This window comes from Cydia fagiglandana, chromosome 24 (genome assembly GCF_963556715.1).
Source record: "Cydia fagiglandana chromosome 24, ilCydFagi1.1, whole genome shotgun sequence".
Lineage (NCBI taxonomy): Eukaryota > Metazoa > Arthropoda > Insecta > Lepidoptera > Tortricidae > Cydia > Cydia fagiglandana.
Window position 1 is genome coordinate 8,259,034 of NC_085955.1, and position 24,306 is coordinate 8,283,339.

At 41.1% G+C, this 24,306-nt stretch overlaps 2 protein-coding genes across 3 annotated transcripts; one reads left to right on the top strand and one right to left on the bottom strand.

The window, feature by feature from the left end:
• Nucleotides 1–743: 743 nt before the first annotated feature.
• LOC134676391 (zinc finger protein 182-like) lies at nucleotides 744–17,809 on the top strand. Of its 2 annotated transcripts, XM_063534778.1 has the most exons (7): nucleotides 744–1,360; nucleotides 5,337–5,447; nucleotides 5,922–6,047; nucleotides 6,917–7,081; nucleotides 15,015–15,149; nucleotides 16,464–17,081; nucleotides 17,378–17,809. In XM_063534778.1, exons 1-7 carry the CDS (start codon nucleotides 1,168–1,170, stop codon nucleotides 17,419–17,421), a joined length of 1,392 nt encoding a protein of 463 aa, XP_063390848.1. In that variant the 5' UTR covers nucleotides 744–1,167; the 3' UTR covers nucleotides 17,422–17,809. The 2 variants fall into 2 exon arrangements, with proteins under 2 accessions (XP_063390848.1, XP_063390847.1); XM_063534777.1 differs by having other exon boundaries at nucleotides 16,464–17,799.
• A 24-nt stretch (nucleotides 17,810–17,833) lies between these two features.
• Nucleotides 17,834–23,279, bottom strand: LOC134676377 (zinc finger protein 62-like). The gene is made up of 5 exons (XM_063534741.1): nucleotides 22,936–23,279; nucleotides 21,447–21,749; nucleotides 20,588–20,784; nucleotides 19,275–20,114; nucleotides 17,834–18,747 (listed from the first exon to the last, which is right to left on the bottom strand). Exons 2-5 carry the CDS (start codon nucleotides 21,584–21,586, stop codon nucleotides 17,930–17,932), a joined length of 1,995 nt encoding a protein of 664 aa, XP_063390811.1. The 5' UTR covers nucleotides 21,587–21,749; nucleotides 22,936–23,279; the 3' UTR covers nucleotides 17,834–17,929.
• Nucleotides 23,280–24,306: the final 1,027 nt, after the last annotated feature.

A 24,306-nucleotide genomic window follows, 5' to 3' on the forward strand; every position in this document is an offset into this window, starting at 1 on the left:
CGAAGGGGCCTCGCGCGAGGCCCCCATTGGGGTGTGAAGCCGTGGGCGACGGCCCACTTTGCCCACGCTTCTACGCCACTGTCCATCAACATTTGAAGAGTTATTGGACCTCATGGAACCCATCGTCAGAACTAAATGTTCATTCAGAACGTAGGTACTTGCTTGACAAACATAATGTATAAATCGGTATACTTATTAGCAATTGTTGTCCTACTGATTCCCCAACTGTTGGTTTTTGACGTGTTAAATCGATGAACACCGGTATAGCATGCACGAAAAAGTGTTACGTTGTGGACAGATCTCCATGGTAAAGTAACGTAATGTAATGGTAATTATCTCTTATGACGTTATCACGCAAAATTATAGTCCGTAAGCCGACTTTACAGACAACCATATGTTTTGTCACATAGTTTTACATTGTTTATAGATGGTCAAGCAAATCTTGTCAGTAGAAAAAGGCGCGAAATTCAAATTTTCTATGAGACGCTATCCGTTTGCGCCTACATTTTTCAAATTTGCCGCCTTTTTCTACTGACAAGATCTGCTTGACCAAGTATACCTACTATTTTTTGCTTTATCACCTAAACGGAAAAAATTGGTACTAATGTTCTTTGACAGTTCTTTGTCGTACATGTTGGTAATGATTGGAGAACCAAACATACACGTCTCTTAAAACGTAGTGATTATATTCTCTTTGGTAGTCAGTACTGTCAATGATGTCATTTCATTCATGATGATGTCAATCAGGGTTTTGTCTGTTATTATGTCTATGGTTTTGTGGATCTGTTTTTAATTTAATGCTACTAGGGACTCTATTTAATTTAATGCTCAAAAAGAATAATATATAGGAACAAGAACCTAAAGTTGTGAAAAGTCGGCTTATAGATTGTTTATTTCTATAATTAGTTCTAGCCTCAGACTACTTTTTATGGTTCTTCCAACGAAAGTTATACGGTTACTTTTACTAAGTGTTAACCTTTGTGTCTTGTGTGTTTCCTAGATAATAATATTTATTTTGACCTTCCGGTATTTGGTTATTTCATTAAATATAAGCATACGTCTGATAGTTGCAGTTTTCCGCCGCCACAGCAGCACTAGCGCAAACCGTAAACAACAATAATTTTACTTTTGTGTTTTTATTGAGAAAGAGAATGTGCTAATACAATAATGCATCAGTGCTGCGTACATAAATGTAGGAATCAAGGGAATCATTGCTTTCCGAGAGACCAAAATCTACGAAAACTATGGGAAGCGGTCATACCCACACGTGATAATAAAGTGTTTATAGCAAAGAAAACCTCAAAAATATGTGCAGCACATTTCAAATCCGACGATTTCATTAAGGTTGGATGGTTTTCAGGTAAGATTTTCATAATTATACAATTGTCACATATCGTTATCATACATACTTGTTCGTGGTCGTGACCTCATGTCTGAGGGACGTGACTTCTATGGGTTATTCTTCCTACCACTGCTCTCCAGGCCTCTCGATCTTCGGCCATCTGCATCGTTGCCTGGAGCGAAGTCTGGGTAATATTTTGGACCACATCTGACCATCTACTGGGTGCACACCCTCATTTCCCCTCATTGGGCATTTATTTGTATGATGATACAGATATTTGTTCCTGAGTCATGGTTGTTTTCTATGTATTTAAGTATTTATTATTATATATATTATGAATGTCGAAGTCATCAACCAATTTAACTTCTACACTAATCACAGAATGGTCAGAGCTACACTATATCCAAAAGCAAGGAACAAGACAAGAAGACATTTCAATTTTCACCAACACACGCTCCAGCACACAAGAAACAGAAACACAAGTGATCCCAGTGACTTTCAAAACACCTACGACAGAGAAACCAGTGAAATGTTTAACACCACAACAACAACAAAAAAAGAAAGGAAGGACGTATTGAGCTCAAAAACGAAAACACTAATTGCAGAAAGAAAAGAACTATTTAAAATGAAAAAAGACCCGACCACCTCGAAAGCCATTACCAAACTAAGCAAGGAAATCAGCAACAGTATAAGAAAGGATAAGGAAAATCGGAAGATGGACAGCATAAATTACCATATAGCTAGGACAGGAGGAATAAGGAAAGCTCTGAAAGACCTGCAAGAATCTAAAGCCTGGATACCGAGAATGAAAAATAAAGATAAGAAACAAACAACAAAAAGGACATCTATTCTCAACACCGCCACTAGCTTTTATAAGGACCTGTACTCAAGTGAAAACATCCAAGAAACACAAACCATATTCGAAGATATCAATGATGAAGTCATCCCGCCCATACTAGAAACAGAAGTTGAACTTGCAGTTAGAACACAAAAAAACGATAAAGCCCCGGGACCTGATGGTATTACCAACGAATTAATAAAGTCAAGGTTAGCTGACATCCTACATAGACTAACGGCACTCTTTAATATGACTATGAAGACAGAGGAAATTCCAATACAGTGGACCACAAGCAACATAATACTAATTCACAAAAAGGGTGACCAAGATGACATCAACAACTACCGCCCCATCAGTCTAATGTCTAACATCTATAAAATATTCGCAAAAATAATATTAAACCGCATCACAAAGAACTTGGAGGAACAGCAGCCTATTGAACAGGCAGGATTTAGATCGGGTTTCTCAACAGTGGACCATATGCACACATTGAAACAAACCATCGAGAAGTGCCAAGAGTATGGACAACCCTTATACCTAGCATTCGTCGACTTCAACAAGGCATTCGACTCTCTGGAACATAACCACATCTGGCAAGCCCTAGCAAACCAGGGTGTTGAGAGAAAATACATACAACTAATAAAGAACGTGTACAGTAACAGCTCCGCCCAAGTCAAACTAGAGTCGCTAGGAGAAGAGTTCCCTGTCAAACGAGGAGTCAGACAAGGCGATCCACTCTCACCAAAAATTTTCATTTGCGTGCTGGAAGAAGTATTTAAAAAACTTGATTGGACCGATTCAGGCATAAATGTAAACGGCAAGAAACTAAATCACTTGAGATTCGCGGATGATATAGTGCTCATGACTAACGATCCAGAGTCCCTAAGACACATGCTGCAAGACCTAACAAGCAGGAGCAGAGAGGTTGGCCTAACAATAAATAAAAGCAAAACTAAAATTATGACCAACAGAATGGAAGTACCAATCACAGTGGACGGGGAAGACATTGAATGGGTAAAATCATACATTTACTTGGGCCAACTCATCTCTATGTCTGATCAAATGCAACAAGAAATGAACAGAAGGGTCACAAATGCATGGAACAGGTTCTGGTCCCTAAAAACCATCATGAAAAATAAAGATTACCGCATCTCAATAAAAAGAAAAGTTTTCAATATGTGTATATTGCCTATACTAACATACGGATGCCAAACCTGGGCCGCAACAGAAAAAATGACACAAAAACTAATAACATGCCAGAGGGGAATGGAGAGAAGCATGTTAGGGTACACAAAAAGAGACAGAAAACGGGCGACGGAAATAAGAGAGATCACAAAATTAGAAGATGTTACTCTAAAATCAAAAACTCTAAAATGGAAGTGGGCGGGCCACATGCTCAGGGAAAAGCAGAAGTGGTCAAACATACTGACTGTGTGGACCCCACGAGACAACACAAAAAGGAAAAGAGGCAGACAATACAAAAGATGGTCAGATGATCTAAGGAAAACTGCGGGTCCACTATGGACACGACTAGCTAGAGACAGAGAGGCATGGAAGGCATTGGAGGAGGCCTTTGTGTCAAAAGGACACGTCGAGCCGACGGTTGCTGCAAACACATGAACAAATAACGAAAACTGTACTAAATATTATTATTAACTGTATGCTCGAAATTAAAGGCTTTGAAATTGAATATTATATAAATATCGTTGTCCGAGTACCCACAACACAAGCGTTCTTGGGCTTACCGTGGGGCTTAGTCAATTTGTGTAAAAAAATGTCCTATAATATTTATTTATTATTTAGAGCCACTTGCACCATCCCACTAGCCCGGGGTTAAACGGTTAACCCAGTGTCAAATTGTACAAACTCCAGATTTAACTGGTTAACCCGGGTTAGTGCTGGTGCAAGTGGCGCTGAGTGCCTTATAAAATAACTGATACTAAACCTAACTAAAATATAAAAAATCCTAAAACCTACCATCTAAGCCTAGGCCCAGCAAGATAGATGCCCATTCAGAAAGCAGCATTCTAAAGATAAGATAAAGATAAAAAATAGTTTATTCAAGTAGGCATATTACAATGCGCTTATGAACGTCAAATAAACCTTTACCGGCTCCAACCGTACACCTCTGCCCCGAGAAGATTTAAATCCCCCCTCAATTGGAGGAGGGTATCCCAATATGGGACCGGCAACAAACTCGGCGGGACACATCTTTTCAAAACATTATTACATCTTATAATTAACATGCATTACGAGTAATTAAGAAAAATACAATTTAAATTACTATAGAATTCATGCAATTATACTCAGTGAGTACATAACTTTATAGAATTTGATATAAAAAATAAACATATATGTACATGAAATCACAAATACGTAGCTCTTTCAGAAAACATATCAAATCTTACAAAAGGAAAAGAAATTAAAATCAATAAAAGAAATGAGAATACATATTATAGGAATCTGACTGATTGTTATGAGATGCTTTCATACAATTTGATGTGCTTTCTTACCTGAGCTGAGTCACCTTTAACTCTACACATAATACAATATTTTTAATTGCTACTTGTCGTTATTACAGTTTCTGGTTTGGACCATGCATGTTTGTCTGTCAAGTAGTCCTCGCCTCTGTAATAAACCTTCAACATCAATGACTTTTTTAAGTAATTCTTAAGAGCTGGAAAGGGTAATCTTAAAGCATCCTCAGGTAACTTGTTATAAAAATGAATGCATTGCCCAACGAATGACTTCTGCTCTGTATAGCTATAGCAATCCTTTGCGCGAGAAAGCTGTCTACATGAGAGTCCCCTGTTCCCACCTTTAACCTAGCTATAACTTATAAAATGTTATTGAAGTTAAACTATAGTATTTTTCAAACTGGAAGGGTACACTGATAGTTGCCATCTCCATTCAATTTATAACCTAGAAATGCCAAATGTTGCAAATTGTATGCATTTAACATCTATCAGCTTACCCTGCCTGTTTGAAAAACAATAAAAAATTAAAAAATAATAATTTAGCATATATACGTCCCACAGCTGGGCACAGACCTTCTCTCAAGCATGAAGGGTTTGGGCTATAGTCCCCACACTGGCCAAAAATACTATCATAATATTCTGAGCAGAACCTAAATTCTTATTTTGTTATTATTTTCAGGATTAGTGAACATAAGGCGCATTTTAAAGAAGGGAACAGTGCCTTCCATCTTTCAGTGCCACAAACCGGAAGATGTCAAATCTAAGCCAACCCTAGAAGGGGCTGGACCGGGTGAGTTGTGCCCTGCCTAAGCCGATGGTTCTGGGTTCAAATGTTGTTGTTGTTAATCCTAGGGCACCCCGAAGGTGCACGGGTCATTTAATTCTGAAATGATTTAGTAATAATTTTTTTTGTTTAAATATATGTATACTAGCTATTGCCCGCAACTTCGTCTGCGTAGAATTAGTGACAGCAGCTAAAGTAGGTATAGCGCCAAGATAATGCTAATAGCAATCATTCAATTCGCGCATTGCTTACTTCCTTCATTCATTAGGCAATTCATTAACTCTTTCAATTCCACCCCCCTTTGCACTCTATTCAGGGATGATTTCCGACATAAAAACTATCTTATGTCCTTCCCCGGGACTCAAACTATCTCTATACCAAATTTCAACTAAATTGGTTCAGCGGCTTAAGCATGAAGAGGTAACAGACAGCCAGACACACTTTCGCCTTTATAATATTAGTATGGATTCTTTCTTGCAGGTATGGTTACTTTGGAACTGGAAGTATTGAAAAAGGAAGTTGTGAAAAAGGAGCCCGTATGTGATGATTTTGTCAGTGAAAATGCTACCAGCCTGTATGACGTTCATGTGGCCAATGATGATGATGGTTAGTATTAAGTAACTATGACTGCCCCATTCTAACTTTAAGATACGTCAATTAATAGATCTAGAAACGATATGCATTAGATGCGTCAGTGTCAAATGTGACGTTTTTGTTAGAAGAAAGGTCACATTTGACACTGACATATTTAATCCATATCGTTTCTAGATCTATTAATTGACGTATAAAAGTTCGAATCGGCCAGTAAGTTATCATCTTCCTCGCGTTATTCCGGTATTTTGCCACGGCTCATAGGAGCCTGGGATCCCCTTGACAACTAACCCCAAGTATTGACGTAGGCACTAGTTTTAACTAAAGCGACTGCCTACTGACCTTCCAACCCAGAGGAGAAACTAATTAGGATTAGTCCGGTTTCCTCACGATGTTTTTCTTCACAGAAAAGCAACTGGTAAATATCGAATGATATTTCGTAACATAAGTTCCTATTTCAAAAACAATACAATTGCTTCTGGGTCTCAGGAGGATAGTGGTATAAATAAAAAAACCGGGCAAGTGCGAGTCAGACTAGCGCACGAAGGGTTCCGTACCATAATGCAAAAAAAAGCAAAAAAAAACGGTCACCCATCCAAGTACTGACCCCGCCCGACGTTGTAACTTCGGTCAAAAATCACGTTTGTTGTATGGGAGCCCCACTTAAATCTTTATTTTATTCTGTTTTTAGTATTTGTTGTTATAGCAGCAACAGAAATACATCATCTGTGAAAATTTCAACTGTCTAGCTATCACGGTTCGTGAGATACAGCCTGGTGACAGACGGACGGACGGACGGACGGACAGCAGTCTTAGTAATAGGGTTCCGTTTTACCTTTTGGGTACGGAACCCTAATTAAGGTTCTAATAACTCTTTCTTGCAGGTATGGTTACATTGGAACTGGAAGTAGTCAAAAAGGAGGTAGTAGTAAAGAAGGAGCCTCCGTGTCATGATTCAGGCAGCGAAGATGTCGCCAGCCTGTATGCCGGTTGTGTGGTCAAAAATGAGCCCAGGCTAGGGCCTGAGAGCTTTCAGCAGCATATGAGTAGTAAGTATCAAGTACATAGTTATAGTCTAAGACCCACTTGCACCTTCCACTAACCCGGGGTTAACCGGTTAAACCTGGAGTTACCATGGTTACCAGTACAATTTGACACTGGGTTGACGGTTAAACCGCCTAACCCCGGGTTAGTGGGATGGTGCAATAGGCTAAGTCACCAACCAACCAAGCCAACCTATAGGTCCCATGCATTAACTATAGGGGGCAGCATAGGAGCCGTCTCAGATTTTTGGCGTGAGGCGTAAATGCGTCGTTTACGCTTCCGAAGTAGCTCACAAGATGGCAGAACCTGCTATGCACAAGGAAACGTACCAACGAGAACGGTAGATGGTAGCACTTGCTTTGGCAATGTCCATGTGCACATACCAATGTTTCCGATTCAGGCCACAAGATGGCAGACCCTCCAACGCGCACGGTCCCTATAGTACAAACTAGAGATGCAACGGATAGTTGTTTGGCCGGATACCGGATATTCGGCCTGACCATCGGCCGGATATCCGGTATCCGACCGCCGAAAACTCAGCCAGCGGATCTATACCTTACATTTCGGTTTTTCAGGTCCGCATTCTGCAGGTTTGACCTGTTTCCTAGTAAACGTTCGCGCGGACTCATTTCTAGGTACGAAATGAGTGCGCGTGCAAGTCAGTGGATTATTAAAAACATTTTAATAGTTATTTGTTTTACAAGGGGGCAAAGTTGTTGTTTAACTGCTCGTGCTAATATTGATACCCGAGCAAGCGAAAGATTCCAAAATTGAACCACGAGCGTAGCGAGTGGTTCGAAAAATGGAATCTTGAGCGTTGCGAGGGTTTCAAAGCACGAGGGTTAAACAAAATTTGCCCCCGAGTGAAACACAAAATTTTTCACCACACCAACCTGAAGCAAATATTAAATGTAAAATATCAAACAAAATCATACCAAATCAAATCCAAATGAATGTTATTAAATATTTATCATCCAAAATCATCATTTAAAAGTCATTTCTACCAGCAAACATAAGAAACCAACTCAAAATTTGCATTTGATTACTTTGTCTCCCATGTGAATAAAATGCAACTTTGCTATCAGTTTTTAAAGTGCAAAGTAAGCCTTTCCGAGCTGGTGTGGCGAAAAATAATAAACAAGTATATATTAAGATTAAGATTGCACCATAGTCGAGTAGATGGCGTTAATTTCAATATTTAACAAATGAACACATACCAGTGAAAGAACATGGGTCAAAGTCAGTTCCAAACAAGTGCGAGTCGGACTCGCGCACGAAGGGTTCCGTACCATAATGAAAAAAGAAACGGTCACCCATCCAAGTACTGACCCCTCCCGACGTTGCTTAACTTTGATCAAAAATCACGTTTGTTGTATGGGAGCCCCATTTAAATCTTTCTTTTATTCTGTTTTTAGTATTTGTTGTTATAGCGGCAACAGAAATACATCATCTGTGAAAATTTCAACTGTCTAGCTATCACGGTTCGTGAGATACAGCCTGGTGACAGACGGACGGACGGACGGACGGACGGACGGACGGATGAACAGCGAAGTCTTAGTAATAGGGTCCCGTTTTACCCTTAGGGTACGGAACCCTAATAATAGGGTCCCGTTTTACCCTTTGTGTGGAGTGTAGACTGTAACTTTTCGTGATGAGGGGTTCGTTGGGTGAAGCGTAGAAACTCGCCGCTGGAACGCGCTGGCCGTCGTGCTGTCTCGAAGTCCGCTATACCTCCATTTACCGGAATATGTGTTGTGTGAAATAAAAACACATATATCTGAGTTTAATTACTGGAGAGTGTTCAGGCAAGTGATAGAGTTAAGCTCTCTGAGTTCTCTGAATATGCTACAAATGGCGCGGGTTTATATAGGAATGGCCGGGCGATTTGCATCTCTGAACTAGTGGGCATTATATGCAGAGTGAGTTTTATTTATTTCTGTCAATCTCGTTAATTATAAGCACGTATGAAAGGAGCACGAATCCTAGACTTATAAATAGGTACAATATTAAGCACGTATGAAAGGAGCATGAATCCTAGACTTATAACTAGATATAAAACATTCCACGCAATTCATTTGACATAATATACGAGCACAAAGTAAAACATGATATACAAAAGTAAAAATAGTAACCTAAACGTAAAGACTAATTTAACACATGCATGAACCCTAATAGCTATTTACGACAGTCTCCCCCACGTGTGTTAACACCGTCTTCATGCGCGGAGTAAATGGGGATGAGTCTAGAAACTGGGCGGCGGACGTCACCTGCGCGTGTGCGAACAATGGCCATCCAGGCCAGGATATAGCTGGGCGATTACGCCTCTGGGCCACGTTCCTCGTTACTACGTCACCTTCATGCAGTTTCTTTACGTTTTCTTAGCGAGCAATACGGCTTTGAAAACCTCGGCGGCAACCAGACTACCAGCGGTGGCGCGAACTAACCGTACATTATCAATGAACGATCGCCACGCGGGTGCGAGTGAGACGGATATAGGCCTGTCCCAATCGATCCCTGTCCGCCAAACGAAACGTAACATATCGCGATCTTGCTCTGTTATTTCGATCTGTAAAAACATCTGTTTGACGTCGGCTAACACCGCGATTTTACTTTCGCGGAAGCGCATTAATACGCCAAAAAGTGACTTTAACAGGTCGGGGCCAGCCAACAGCGCGCTGTTAAGCGAACGTTCGCAAGCTGTGGCGGCCGTGTCCCAAACTAATCGCATTTTGCCGCGTTGCGGGTGAAAAGTTGGGAAATGCGCCAGAGGCCACGTCCGGGGTGCCTCGGGGGGCGGTGGCGAGTCTATTTTCTCCGCGTAACCTTTGTCAAGCAACATACACTTTGCATATTCGGCTTTAAGTTTCGCATCGTGGTCTAGCTTTCGTTCTAGACTGTACGGCCGTTGCAATGCTTGCGCTTGGTTATTGGGGAGTTTCTCGTCATCTGACCGCCAAAGTAAGCCCGAGCGATACCTTTGCTCCCCCGGTATCTTTTCGCAGGTGGCTTCTAGTAAATCTAGCGCACGTTGGTGGGGGTCGGCCCTAGGTAACTTCTGCGAAACGCCTAATGATTCTACCTCAGAATGCCGTTTCACAAGTTGTAAGGCCTCGTCGTCCGCGGTATTAGGCTTTGCGTGCCCAACCAATTGTACCGCGGGCGCGATTCTGTCCGCAGTTTCGTGTAGCGTCAGTCATTGTCGCGCCTTCGTCAAGTGGCGCGAGGGTTTGGACGGTACCTAACGGTTCCGACACCTCTACAGGCATGACTTTGTGACACGTCTGCGGCAGTCTAACATTGAGTACTGCAGGTGCTGCCGGGACTCTATTACCGCTCGCGGACGCGGCCGCGTTTCGACCGTGTAATAGTTTATTATGTCCGGCTTCGCACTGATTCATGCCACACGCGACATATTGGCACCCATAAGGCTTAGGGTGACTCGCGCCTAAACATCTACAGCACAATTTAGCACCCTTTGCCAAGTCCCATCGCTTAGATATAGTCGCGGCTAGAAATTTCAAACACTCACTAACTTTGTGTTCTTTGCCGTTCTTACATATGGCGCACGCATCGCGCGAGACAGAGACAGACGATGTCTGCTGCCTGGGCTGAGTTCTGGTTGACGCTGGCTTTTTCTTTAAATTACTATCGCGGTGCTTTACTTGAGCTACGGTCGATTTATTAAAACGTGATCTATTTCCCGTATCACGTGGGTATGATTCGTGGGAATCTGACTCCGAATCCGAACTATAGTCGCGAAAGGACGCGGGGGCGCGGGACCCAGTGAGAGCGCTGCTCGATCGACTGGGCTCGCGCACAGAGGAAACCGCGCTTCGTTCACTTCGCGATCTACTAGACGCATCACGGTAGAATGCGGGGGCGCGAGACCCAGAGAGAGCTTGGCTCGATCTTCTAGGTTCGCGCACAGAGGAAACCGCACTCACTGCACTCCGTGATTCGTCAGACGTGTCACGGTAGAACGCGGGGGCGCGTGACCCAGAGAGAGCTTGGCTCGATCTGCTCGGTTCGCGCACAGAGGAAACCGCGTTCACTGCATTCCGTGACCTGTTAGACGGCTTATGTCGGTTTATGCGCTTGGCCGCAGTGCTAATTCCGTTAAGAAACTCGGATATCGCAACTAACCCGGGTGATTCTACGTTAGACTGCCTGTATTTGGCCCATTCATAGCGCACTATCAGATTCAATTTATCCACGATTTTATTCACAAGCTCAGGCGCGTGCAAGTATTTCTCTTGACGCAAGGATCTAATGGTGGCGACGGCATTCGCTACATGCGCGGCGAATGAGGTTATATTAGAATTGTCTTCGGATAAACGCGGCATGCGTTTAACGTTATGAATTTCCGTAAGAACAATCTCCTCAGGGTCGCCGAACTGCCGTTCCAGCGCTTCCATTATCTCGTACGGATCCTGAACCGTGTACATTATTGATTTTACGGCCGTCCGAGCTTCGCCCTTAAGTGCGCGCCTAATCCGACTGACGTTATTGACGGCACTAAACATGGGCGACGTATCTTCGAACTCTGCCCTAAATGATATCCACTCGGTGATATCTCCGCCGAATGTAGGCAATTCCGGCGGTTTATGGTACATTGGCGCGTAGGTACCGTGCGGTACCTCTACAATGCGCGGGGGTGGTCTGCTAGCCCGATCGACGGCATGCACGCGGCGGCGGATGCGTTTGCGCGGTCTCTTTCGGCGGCGGGATTTTAACGTTTTCCTTTGCGATCTCGTGCTGTAACCTAGCTTGTCGTTCTACCCAACTTCTAGTCCGTTCTTCGACGGTCGCGTCACTGCTGCCGACAGACTGCGCCTTCAGTTGCGCAACCTGCAGCCGTAAATTTGCAGTGTCGGACTTTGTCTTAGTAGCTTCGACGGTCGCGTCACTGCTGCCGACAGACTGCGCCTTCAATTGCGCAATCTGCAGCCGTACATTTGCAGTGTCGGACTCTGTCTTAGCAACGGCTAGACGGGCTTTACGAACCTCGAGCTCGGCCATTAGCACGGCCAATTTATTATCGCGTTCCCTAACCGATTTGCGACTCCTATGTGAATCGCGATTAGACGGCGCCCGCGACGGCGATGGCGGCGCATCGATGTCTTTATTCACTAGCGTACCTAATCTACTACGATTTACTACCGTGGCATTTAACCCTTTGACCGCCGTTGTCCGGTATAGAAGACAACGATAGAACGATACGCTGGCGCCGTCGTCTTGTATACAAGACACAAATTCAACCACTGAGTTAATGTGAAAATAATAACAATTGCAATTTCATTTACACTCGTGTTCATATTTAAGGTCTTTGTTTTTTCATTTATTTGCTTTTTAAGCCGCTATATAAATCCCTTCTTTTATAATAAGGCATTTAAAAAAATTGCTCCAATTTTCAACATTTTTCATGTTCCTCGTCGCCGTTGTCTTGTATAAAAGACAGCTAGGGATGGGAATGTTAACTCGATATGGGAATTTTTAAAGTAAATAAATATAAAGTCAGAAATATGTTTTTATCTAAGTATTTGAACACTTGTTAATCGACAATTTTTTTCAACGAATAGTAGGTATAACTACTTACTAGAATACGTAGAACGAGAGTCAGATAGGCATAACTATATTTAAAGTTCAGGCAGCTTCTTTAGTTCTATAAACTAGAGTCAGACAAGTAAATTTGCCCTTGTAGATTGTGGACTATTTAATTGCAGAAGAGATAAATAAAAAAAATAATTGATGTTATTTTATAGCTTAGTGGGAAGGGATACACCGCAGCGACCGCTTCGCACAAGAGTGGTACAGGGACATACCTGTTTATCAGACTTTAGTTTTTGTTATAACATTGAAGTTAATGTGTAATTTTTTTATAACAAGTCGTTGAACGTTTTTTTGATAAGAGTTTACCTATATTAATGTAAACCAAACTGAAATTATAATGATAGATTCTAATTCCGGAATAATATCTTCACTCATTAAAAATTCAACCCACGTGTAATTTTCACTAAAACAGTTCCGGTATATTGACTTTATCGACACATGATGCGCAGCTTTAACGTTACGCCAATAAAGTTTACGTACCGACAAGCGCTTACGCCGTTGACCTAGAGACTATTATTACTTGATCCGCGCGGAAACAGTCCTTGTCGATCTGCACTGCGGGCAGTCCATGCGCGCCGTTGTCTTGTATAAAAGACTTCTCGTACAGCCTAGTGCGGCGATATCACGTCTTGAATCGACATTGTTTAGTGGTTGTTTTTTATGTTAAATCCCTATATTTTAAACATTTTCGGGTGTAAAACATATGTTTAATTTTGGCAATTTGGAATTAAATCAAAACAGGATAAGAACAACGCTAAATTAAAAAGATTTTTATCATAAATTGTAAATATCGATATCACTATCTGCAATCCCTAAACTTTTTATTAGTTGTTTACTTAAAATTGGCTCTGGCGTGTGAGTGAGCGTCTTTGCGGACTAGGTCCGGCGGCCAAAAGGCGTTTCCGAGTGTACCGACTCGTTTCCACCGGTAGTATTCGGGTTGCCACTGGTGCCCTTGCTCCACGTATTTGTCTCGCCGGACGTAGTCTTACCGGACGAGGGGGTAGGGGTGTCCATGTACGGTGCGGGCGCAGGCGGGCCCTTGGTGCGTGGTCGTAGGCTCCTTGCTTCCTTTTCGGACATCTTTCTGGCTGGAACCACTTCACTTCACTTAACACACGCGGGGGTCCCTAACTTGACCTGCCTATATCTATGACTGACCGTTACTGAGCGTAACGTCAGGCCCTAAGCGTAGCGTGGATCCCTCGTGGCACTGAATCTCCCGCAATGGCAAAGTGCTATGCCTAGAACGTTCGAAAGCAGTGTGTGGGTATCAACCATGTGACACATGCAACGAAAGTTGCCAGGACACGTGAGCGGAGGACGACCTACACGCTGCACGGTCCGACCGGCAAGCCGGTAAATGGGTTACGGAAAGGTATTGGGGTTGGGTCTGAGCCGAAGCGAACCTCTAGGCCCAGCGCGTTCTTTATTCAGTCTTGCCGTCTGAGTCAAGCAATGTCGCTTAAAACTCAGCGCGTACTTGTTTCTTTCTTGCCGTCTGAGTTAAGCAATGTCGCTTGAAACTCAGCGCGTACGTGTTTCTTTCTTGATTCTGAATTAAGCTATGTCGCTTGAAACTCAGCGCGTACGTTTTTCTATCTTCATCCGGCTTCAAAAGGACCAAACTGTGGAGTGTAGACTGTAACTTTTCGTGATGAGGGGTTCGTTGGGTGAAGCGTAGAAACTCGCCGCTGGAACGCGCTGGCCGTCGTGCTGTCTCGAAGTCCGCTATACCTCTATTTACCGGAATATGTGTTGTGTGAAATAAAAACACATATATCTGAGTTTAATTACTGGAGAGTGTTCAGGCAAGTGATAGAGTTAAGCTCTCTGTGTTCTCTGAATATGCTACAAATGGCGCGGGTTTATATAGGAATGGCCGGGCGATTTGCATCTCTGAACTAGTGGGCATTATATGCAGAGTGAGTTTTATTTATTTCTGTCAATCTCGTTAATTATAAGCACGTATGAAAGGAGCACGAATCCTAGACTTATAAATAGGTACAATATTAAGCACGTATGAAAGGAGCATGAATCCTAGACTTATAACTAGATATAAAACATTCCACGCAATTCATTTGACATAATATACGAGCACAAAGTAAAACATGATATACAAAAGTAAAAATAGTAACCTAAACGTAAAGACTAATTTAACACATGCATGAACCCTAATAGCTATTTACGACACTTTGGGTATGGAACCCTAAAAAATATATACATTTTGAGTCTTAAACCTGTGTCGATAGTTGACAGTAAATTTACTGTAACTACAAAATTTACTATGACAATGACTGTCTATACACTCTATTCTCTTTGTTGCAGGTAACCATACATTGGAACTAGATATAGTGAAAAAGGAAGTAGTCATAGAGGAGCCCCCAAGAGGAGCCTTTGCTTACGCCCCCTATGTGGTCAAAGATGAACTCGCGCTTGGATCCTTGTGCCAGCAACGGCATGGTTAGTATCAGCAGTAGAATATATACAGGGTAAATTTTCAAACAAGCAGATACGTCTGCGAGCGATATTCCAAATAAAATAATATAAAAAAAATATATATTAAAGGAAAAAAAATTAAAAGTAACGCTTCCGGCAGAACCTTTTCCATTTTTTCCATTAATATAAAATTTTGATACAGGGTGGCTAAGAAATGACTGCATTCCCTTTGCCAGGGAGGTTTTGAGATTATCGCCCCCGAAATCGCGAAAAATGTTTTACCCTCCCAAAGAAAATGGACCAGCCATAATGTATGAAACAGCCATAATTTTTTTGCTATTTCGGGGTTGGTCTTATAGTAAAAGTTGATCAGTATAATCCCAAAACCTCCCTGGCAACAGGAATATAATTATTATTTTGCCACCCTGTATACTAAGCTCTTAAGTTCATTTATGATTTTAATAATCGGTACAATCCAACTTATGGTTATTTTCTACAAATCAAATTGTAGAACTTATTGCGCTCGTGACGTAGGCGAAAGAAATAAATATGTAGTAGGTACTTAAATATTAGGCATTTGTATATGAATGGTACAAAATAAAAAATCATCGGAAAATTTATTTAGTTTTATTAAAATTAAATCAATTATCATTTATTTTTAGTAACTTATGGACTCATTATTTTTAGTTAGTATGTACTTCTAGTTATGTCAAAACCTATATTTCATAAAAATAAATAATTACTAGGGCAATGTTTCTAGAAGTACTTAAATAATAACCCCCTTATTCATAAACGTTTACTAAAGTTGACAAGCCGATAATAATCGTTTGTCCCTTTCCGACGTATTGGTATGATGGAAAGGGACAAACGATTATTATCGGCTTGTAGACTTTAGTAAACGTTTATGAATAAGAGGGTAAGTAGTTAAACATAATAAATACTTCTAGAAAGATGCAAATCATCATAATGCCTCAAATATGGGCAGCCGAACCGCTCGGCTATCGAACGCAGAACGGGGTTGGGGCTGACCCTAAGCTATAGTTCGTTTTTTTAGCATTAGAAATAAGGTACACAATCTTGATGTGTCTTTTAATTGAAAAACACATTTTAAAAATAAGTTACGGCAAATATGTTACAATTATGAATCTAATACGATCATTTATATTCTTCTGCTTTCATAAGTAATCGTTTTTGATTTTTAAAAAGCGTTTTTCAATTAAAAGACTTGTTAAGATCGCTTACCTTCTTGCAAGTTCTTTCTAATGCTAAAAAAAACGAAGTGTAAGTAAACTTCTCCTTAACCCTTTCAACGCCATGCCAAAAACAGATTTTTTCCAGCCGCTGCAGACACAGACATTGTAAATGCAAGCGCCTGCGGACACCCTCCGGCCCTTGTCGCACCACCGCGCCAACCAATCAGCGAGCGCGACTGCACTGCCATCAGCCCCGATACGTCAACCAAAAAGAAACCTAAAGCCTGCGAAACATGCCAAAAGACCTTCACCCGAGTCAGAAGTTTAAACATACATAAATTAATACACACCGGCGAGAAACCACACTCGTGCAATGTATGTGATAAAAGTTTTAAGCGCGAGTATGATTTGATGTTACACCAACGAACGCATACCGGAGAAAAACCATATTCGTGCGAAACATGCAACAAGCAGTTTGGGAAAAACAGCGATTTAAACAAACATATTCGAACACACAAGGGGCTGAGATACTCCTGCGATATATGTGAGCAGGACTTTGTAGAATTGAGCACCATGAAGGCACATAAACGCACTCATGAAAAGGCATTTCCGTGCGAAATTTGTGGTAAATCGTTTAAACAAAAGAACTATTTATATAAACATAAACAAATACACAACGGGGTGAAACCATACAGTTGTGATATATGTAAAAAGGGTTTTACGTACTTGCATAATTTAAAGGATCATGAACGGATCCACACAGGTGAGAGACCATTTTCATGCGACTTGTGTGAAATGAAGTTTAAACAGCTGAGTACTTTAAATACACATAAACGAACTCATGCAGGCTTTTTATATTGAGACATGCAGTTTCCACATATAATAATTTGCATATACGAACTAAATAATAGATTTCACAGAAACTTGTTGGTGTGTTAAATATATTAAGAACATGTCGAGCGTTTTTCGATTTAAAATACGTGAGTGACCCGTTCTTAATATATTTAATATGTCGGTGTCTAACGGAAGTTTTGTTATTAAACTTGTTGGTGTGTCTAGTGACCTCCGAGCAGGGGCGTTTATTGCCCAGAGACAAAGTTTAGCCCAGCACAGAGGGAATGCGGCCAGTGTCCTGGGAACAATGCCTCGGTCAACACTACGATTAGATAACGAGTAATTTAAAAGAGTTATTGAATGTAATGTATTTTTGTGTTAGATTTTAGTTTGTAAGTAAGGATTTTCTGCAAAAAGATCATTGATCCTGACACTATTCGAACCCTGTAAATAAAAATAAAATGATATGTACCTACTTATATACAATTTCATGCAATGTATGTAGTATTAGCATTTTATTAATTATTCTCTTTTATTTCTCTTTTAACTTAAGTTAGGTTATTTCATAACATGGTACCTAATAAAAAGAATTATGGATGTAATACCCTACCACACCATACCCTAATAATATAAATTAAATGAAACTAGACAATTTTGCAACGTCTTTTATTTATTCTATTACTGCTATAGGTTTACCACTTATATATAAGTATAATGAAAAACATTGTGTAACACTGTAAAATTTCACTTACGAGGGGGGCCTCGTTGCATAATGTACTATTTCACACTTTTGCAGGCATATGCCTTTTCTCCTCCATGTATTCGTTTATGGAGTTTAAAGTTACCCCCGTTGTTAAAATTCTTTTTGCATATTTCACAGAAATACGGTCCTACTTTAGTATGAAATTTCTTGTGCATCTTTAAATTTTCCATTGTAGTATATACATCGCGACATATGTCACACGAGTATGTTTTCTTTTCATGGGTTCGTTCGTGCCTTTTAAAATAATGCATATTGACAAAAGTTTTGTCACAAATGTTGCACGTGTATGTTTTCTTTGCACTGTCAACTGTATGTGCTTTCAAACTGGAATGATTCGTAAAATCCTTTGCAAATATCTTGCAAGAAAACGGATTATAACCTAAGTGCGTCCGTGCATGTATTTTTAAATCATCAGGTAGCAGAAACTGTTTTTTACATATTTCACAAGAATACGGCTTTTCAGTCTTGTGGATTATTTTATATTCCTTCAAATTGGTCGGTGTAGTAAATGCCTTTTCGCTGGCATATGGTCTCTGTCCTGTGTGTAATTGTTTGTGCGTGACCAATTGAGTTAAGAACGCAAAATCCTTGTTACATATGTCGCAGGTGTATGGTTTGTATCCTATGTGGCTTAGCATATGAATCGTTACTTTGTCGTATTGGTCGAATTCTTGGTCACATGATTTGCAAGTGTGTTTTTTCTTTGGATTATTTTGTATAGGTCTTTTGGAAGTAGTAGTAGTAGGGGGCAGTGACCGTTGGCTACTCCTTGATCCGTCATTGGATGTGGTGGCCAACTGCTGCCCACAGGTGTCCAGATTAGCTCCATCCACTGCAACAAAAAAAAAACATGCAATATATATATATCTACACTTTTTGGGATAATAGAAACTTTCTGCATAACTTGTATAGTGTTAGCGAAAGCCCTGAACCCATTTTGTCGAATGAGATATGATACATAACTAGTTTGGGGCTATTCATAAATTACGTCATTTCAAATTAGGGGTTGGGGGTCTGGACATCCGATGATGGTAGCATGACTTAGGAGGAAACGGGGTCATTCGAAGCATGATTTTGGATGATTTTAGAGGGGGGGGGGGGGGGTCAAAAATCGATGACATGATTTATACACAGCCCCATTTCTATATATATTAAGTATGTATTTTTCTATATAAGTATGTAAATTGTACCCAGCACCCACAGTACAAGATTTGCTTAGTTTGGGGCTAGGTTGATCTGTGTAAGATGTCCCCTCTCTATATATTTTTTTTATTAAACTCCCAAAAGTGTTTTATCGAAACAACAAAACCTACAAGGTGATCCTAATTATAACAAATGAAAGTAAAAAAAACAACATACCCGAGGCAAGAGGCGCGCCGGGCCGCTGCAAGCACTCCGGTCCCAGCACCAGTTCCTCCTTCACCGTGTGATCGGCATAAAGACTGGGGAAGTCTTCAGACACATGCTCATCCTCATGGGGCTCCTCCTTTATTAGTAACTCCTCATGCAATCCTAGTCCCTCCGTGTCCTCGAGGCCGGTATTAAGACTGGCCAGGTCTTCAGTAACACGCTCATCCTCCTCATAGGGCTCCTCCTTTATTAGTAACTCCTCATGCAACCCTAGTCCCTCCGTGTCCTCGTACCCGGTATTAAAACTGGCTAGGTCTTCAGTAAAGCGCTCATCCTCCTTATGGGGCTCCTCTTTTACTAGTAACTCCTCATGCAACCCTAGTCTCTCCTTGACCTCGAGGCGGGTATTAAGACTAGCTAGGTTTTCAGTAGCGCACGAGTTGTCCTCTCGGGACTCCTTATTTCCTACTAAATTCTCTTTCAGCACTACTCCCTCCTTCATCTCATGGTCAGTATAACGACTGTTCAGGTCTTCGGTGACGCACAAGTCCGCCTCTAGGGGTTCCTCCTTTACTAGTGACTCCTCATGGTTAGTGTAAAGACTGTTCAGGTCTTCGGTGGCGCACAAGTTGTCTTCCTCCCGGGCCTCCTTGTTTACTAGTAACTCCTCTTGCGTCACTAGTTCCTCCTCGTAGTTGGCGTAAAATCCGGTTTGGTCTATGGTAGCGCACAAGTAATTCTCCTTACATGACTCCTTTACCACTGACTCCTCTTGAACTAATTCCTCCATCTCGTAGTCGGTATAAAGGTCTTCAGTCATGCACAAGTTACGCTCCTCACACTCCTCCTCTGAAATTGAATAAAATGCACTATATGACAGCAAGTACTTTAGGTGCATTGTATATTTTAGGATTTTTTGGTAACTTAAAAAGTGATATGGCGAACTGAAGCTGGTAGCTTTTTTCGACGTCCATTGATACTGTGTGAATAATATTAACCTAACATTTGTTAAAATCAAGTTTAACACAATGTCACAGAATAAATAATAGTACAAGGTACGTGTGGTAGAAGACTCACTCTCTAACAAAACGCGTCTGTTACGATCAGCACAGATATGCAACTACATATTTTGGTACAGTCACCTGCAATAATATGTTACACAACGAAGGCCGCAAAAATATCTGACACGATCTTATTTGTAGAGCCATAAGAGTCACATATTTTTGCGGCCTTTGAAGAGTAACATTTTATTGCTTGTGACTGTACATCTGTTGATTCACTATTTCCCAGCAATACAAACTCACTTGTATTATCAACATTACCTGCTTTTATTTCTTTCTTCCTTCGTTGGTACCTGGATATTGCCGCATTTTCGTCAATCCGCTTAGATGTGTAATTTGCGGGAAATATCTTTGGAACGTAACTGGGACTGGCTTGTTCATCAGCCTTTTTACCACCAATAAAGTGAGCGCTGCAAATTCTGTCCTCCGTTTTTGGTTGCCATAGGGATCCATCGGGACTGTAATATAGTAATTTAAAAATTTACTTAACTTCTCAAAAATAAGGTTCAAATTAGAATGGAACAGGAAACCTTTTTATAGGTCTCCGGGCGGCTAGAGGATAATACAATTACAAGAAGCACTGGTGACCTAGCGGTAAGAGCGTGCGACTTATCCAGAGGTCACCCGAGGCTTCTACAAATAAGTTTGTCATTTGACATTTACCAGTTGCTATTCGGAGAAGGAAAACATCGTGAGGAAATCGGACTAATCCTAATAAGACCTAGTTTCCCCTCTGGGTTGGAAGGTCAGATGGCAGTCGCTTTAGTTAAAACTAGTGCCTACATTAATTCTTGGAGTTAGTTGTCAATCGGACTCCAGGCTCCCACGAGCCGTGGCAAAAAATGCCGGGATAACGCTATCTTTTTAGGTAGGTGTAAGAGATATTTTGGTCGCCCATGAGGTGGACGGACCAAATAAAGGCAGCAATGGACGGCCCCTTGCACGAATGCGCTAAACGCGCAGCCGTCAGGGAGGAGTGGAGGCGAGCCATCAAGCGTGTCACAAAGGGAGACTTCCAATGATGACCACGACCGCTCTGTCAAGAGTGTCCCGATCAAGAAGAAGAAGAGATATTTAATATTGGGCTGAATACCTCTAATTTAGAGATTAGGTAACTTACTTTGTTCTTCGTATGGCTGTTATCCACTTGTTTCGTTGTTCCTGTTTATACCATATTTTTGGAAATCTGTAGAATATGCAGTCACTGTTCTTGTTAGTGTTTGTACAATTCACAACAACACAAAATATTTTTCGTACCATTATTTGCCTAAAAACAAATTATTGCTTTTCTTTTAATAATGGCTTCTACTACTCGCTAAATTTAGCAAGGTGGATTCTGCCAATGTCGAGGTGTGGACTTTTGAGTAGCGAGACGAGAATGTTCTGTTAAATTTGGATTTATGTGGAAGGTTATGCTGGGTACCTAAAACAAACAAATTATTATGGGCATACACATGACATAATTGACACGGTACCAATATTTGTGAAAAAGAGCAGAAAGCGTATGACAGATTTTTAAGGCAAGAAATTAATGTTTACTGCAAAACCATACATATGACAGCTCATACCAGAACCATTGGTTTAATTTTTAGCCGTACTGAGCGCTGTGATCATTTTGGCTTCCCTGCCACCCGCCTTGCACACAAAAGGTACCACTGATTCAAGTTTCACTACTAAGTTTTCTTGGATTGTATGGTGGGCATTTATTTATTAATCTTTATTGCACAAAAGAAAAACCTTACAGTACAAAAGGACTTAATGCCATAAGGCATTCTCTACCACATATTTAATTACACAAACGGGACCGAAAGACGGACTGACGGGGAATGTCAGTCTTTCCGTGACCACAGCTGGTGCAACTCAGAAACGTCAGAAAACAATGAAATTATATTGTGGTAGACCCGTTTGTGTAATTAAATATGTGTACAAAACGCAAGAGTTAAAGTGTTATGTTGCATTCTCTACCAGTCAACCTTAAATATGACTTGTATGAATTAACCGTTGTATTTATGCCCTCCTCCATATTTTCGAATTGCTATAATTATACTCTTCGCAATCTTTGTAATTTTGACTCTGAATAATAACCACCAATCTCTTATACACAATTAATTTATCCTCGTGCCGCCCAATGTACATTAGGATGTACACTTAAGTTTCGTTGGAATGTCAACCTTAATTAAAAACAAAGTAGGTAGCATTTCATTTGTCTCGAAATTTTTTCGAACTAATGAAATTCAACCTAATTGAAAATACAATACGATTCTAACTTCCTTGGCTCTAATTTTGTATGGTGGGCGGCACGAGGTTATAATTCACACGCAATTCAATCAATTTGATCGCTTTTCGGTTTGATCAGTTTTCGCATTATTAATTACATACTAGTCGCTTTTCGGTGAAGGAAAACATTGTGAGGAAACCGGACTATGTTCAACAACGCCTAGTTTCCCCTCTGGGTTGAAAGGTCAGATGGCAGTCGCTTTCGTAAAAACTAGTGCCTACATCAACTCTCGGGATTAGATGCCAAGCGGACCCCAGGCTATAAGCGATATATAACGCGAGGAAGATGAATTATTAAATCTTACGACGCACCATCCATACAATATCTTTACCTTCTGAGATTCTGTGGTCACTGGCAGCTTTGCTCTCTGCACTCCTTATCACTCTATGTTACTGTTTAGGGCCTCCATTCCACCTTATTAAACAATCTAAGTAATCTATTAATCTTCAAGCACCAAAACCTTAGTAGCTTCTTGTATATAAAATGTTCGTAACTACATAGCATTTTAGTGTCATTATTCATGACATTTTAAGGTATTTTTGGCTGGTATTCAATGTAAAATATGTGGAAGCCTGGAAGGAATACTATTTGCTTGAGAGTACTTCAACAAATTCGGATCGGAGTCGGAACACAAACGCAGAATATTCAGCAATGCAATCATCATCCAGCTGACATTGACAACTTGCCACAGATAAACGAACAATGTGTACCGCATTGATATATTATACTTAAAGATTACGTCTTATGCCGGCTACACACGTAACTATAAATCGTAGCGATTAAAGGCCGAGCCACGCCGGCTTGAGTGTGCGTGACGTGCGCGTGTGCGTGCGCTAAAACTTTGGAGCCACACACGTCACGCAAGCGGTGTGCCGTCTCTCATAAGGATCTGTATACTACAACGCCGCACGCGCACGTGCACGTCACGCACATGCAGCCGGTGTGCACAGGCTTTTAACTGTGCAGTCCGATTTGCGCAGTTTTATCTACCGTGTGTATGACAAATCGTTGTCGATTATCGTAACGATTTGTCATACACACGGTAGATAAGTGGATGTGGGCCGGCCATGTGGCACGTGCACCAAAGGATAGATGGACTAAAAAGGTTACTACATGGTTTGGCCCAGTTAACTATAGAAATAAAGGGCGCCCCCGGGAACGGTGGGCTGACGACATAGAAAAGACAGCAGGAAAAGACTGGCAAAACAAAGCAGGAGACCGTAAAATCTGGAGATCACTGGAGGAGGCCTATACCCGGACAGGGGCCTTAACTTACAGAGACAACTTGTAACTACATATTCAACCATACGCAATTGAAAAATATTCGTAATTTAAGAAAAGAAAAAAAGGCTAATATAATATAATATATCTGTGGGCGTGCACGCAAAAGGAAGTCAAGTGGTGCCAACCCTAATAATTGCTCGGAGCAATGCTGAGCCGAACGGAGCCGAGTTCGACCGAAGTCAGGAGTGTCTCCCCACTGCTCTGGTGTAGCGAGTTGGATCGAGCTCCAAACCAAACCAATGGAGTCCTTAATATGACCAGAGGCTCAACCGCGATTTTTTTTTATCTGCCTCTCTTTCGCTCGAATACGTACAGGTTGGCAAAAAAGAGTGGAAATTAAAAAGTGACAACACTGTATATAGTGTCGTCCCGTTTTCTTATATATGTATATTGGTTTGAAAAGGACGACGCTACAGTG

Excerpts from the sequence above, each read along its gene's own strand:
- LOC134676391 (XM_063534777.1), top strand. The coding sequence starts at position 1,168 with ATGCATCAGTGCTGCGTACATAAATGTAGGAATCAAGGGAATCATTGC. Across the intron at positions 7,082-15,014 it reads CTTTCAGCAGCATATGAGTA|GTAACCATACATTGGAACTA; the intron begins GTAAGTATCAAG and ends TCTTTGTTGCAG. Across the intron at positions 15,150-16,463 it reads CTTGTGCCAGCAACGGCATG|CCGCTGCAGACACAGACATT; the intron begins GTTAGTATCAGC and ends GATTTTTTCCAG.
- LOC134676377 (XM_063534741.1), bottom strand. The coding sequence starts at position 21,586 with ATGGTACGAAAAATATTTTGTGTTGTTGTGAATTGTACAAACACTAAC. Across the intron at positions 20,785-21,446 it reads ACAGCCATACGAAGAACAAA|TCCCGATGGATCCCTATGGC; the intron begins GTAAGTTACCTA and ends ACTATATTACAG. Across the intron at positions 20,115-20,587 it reads GAAGAAAGAAATAAAAGCAG|AGGAGGAGTGTGAGGAGCGT; the intron begins GTAATGTTGATA and ends ATTCAATTTCAG.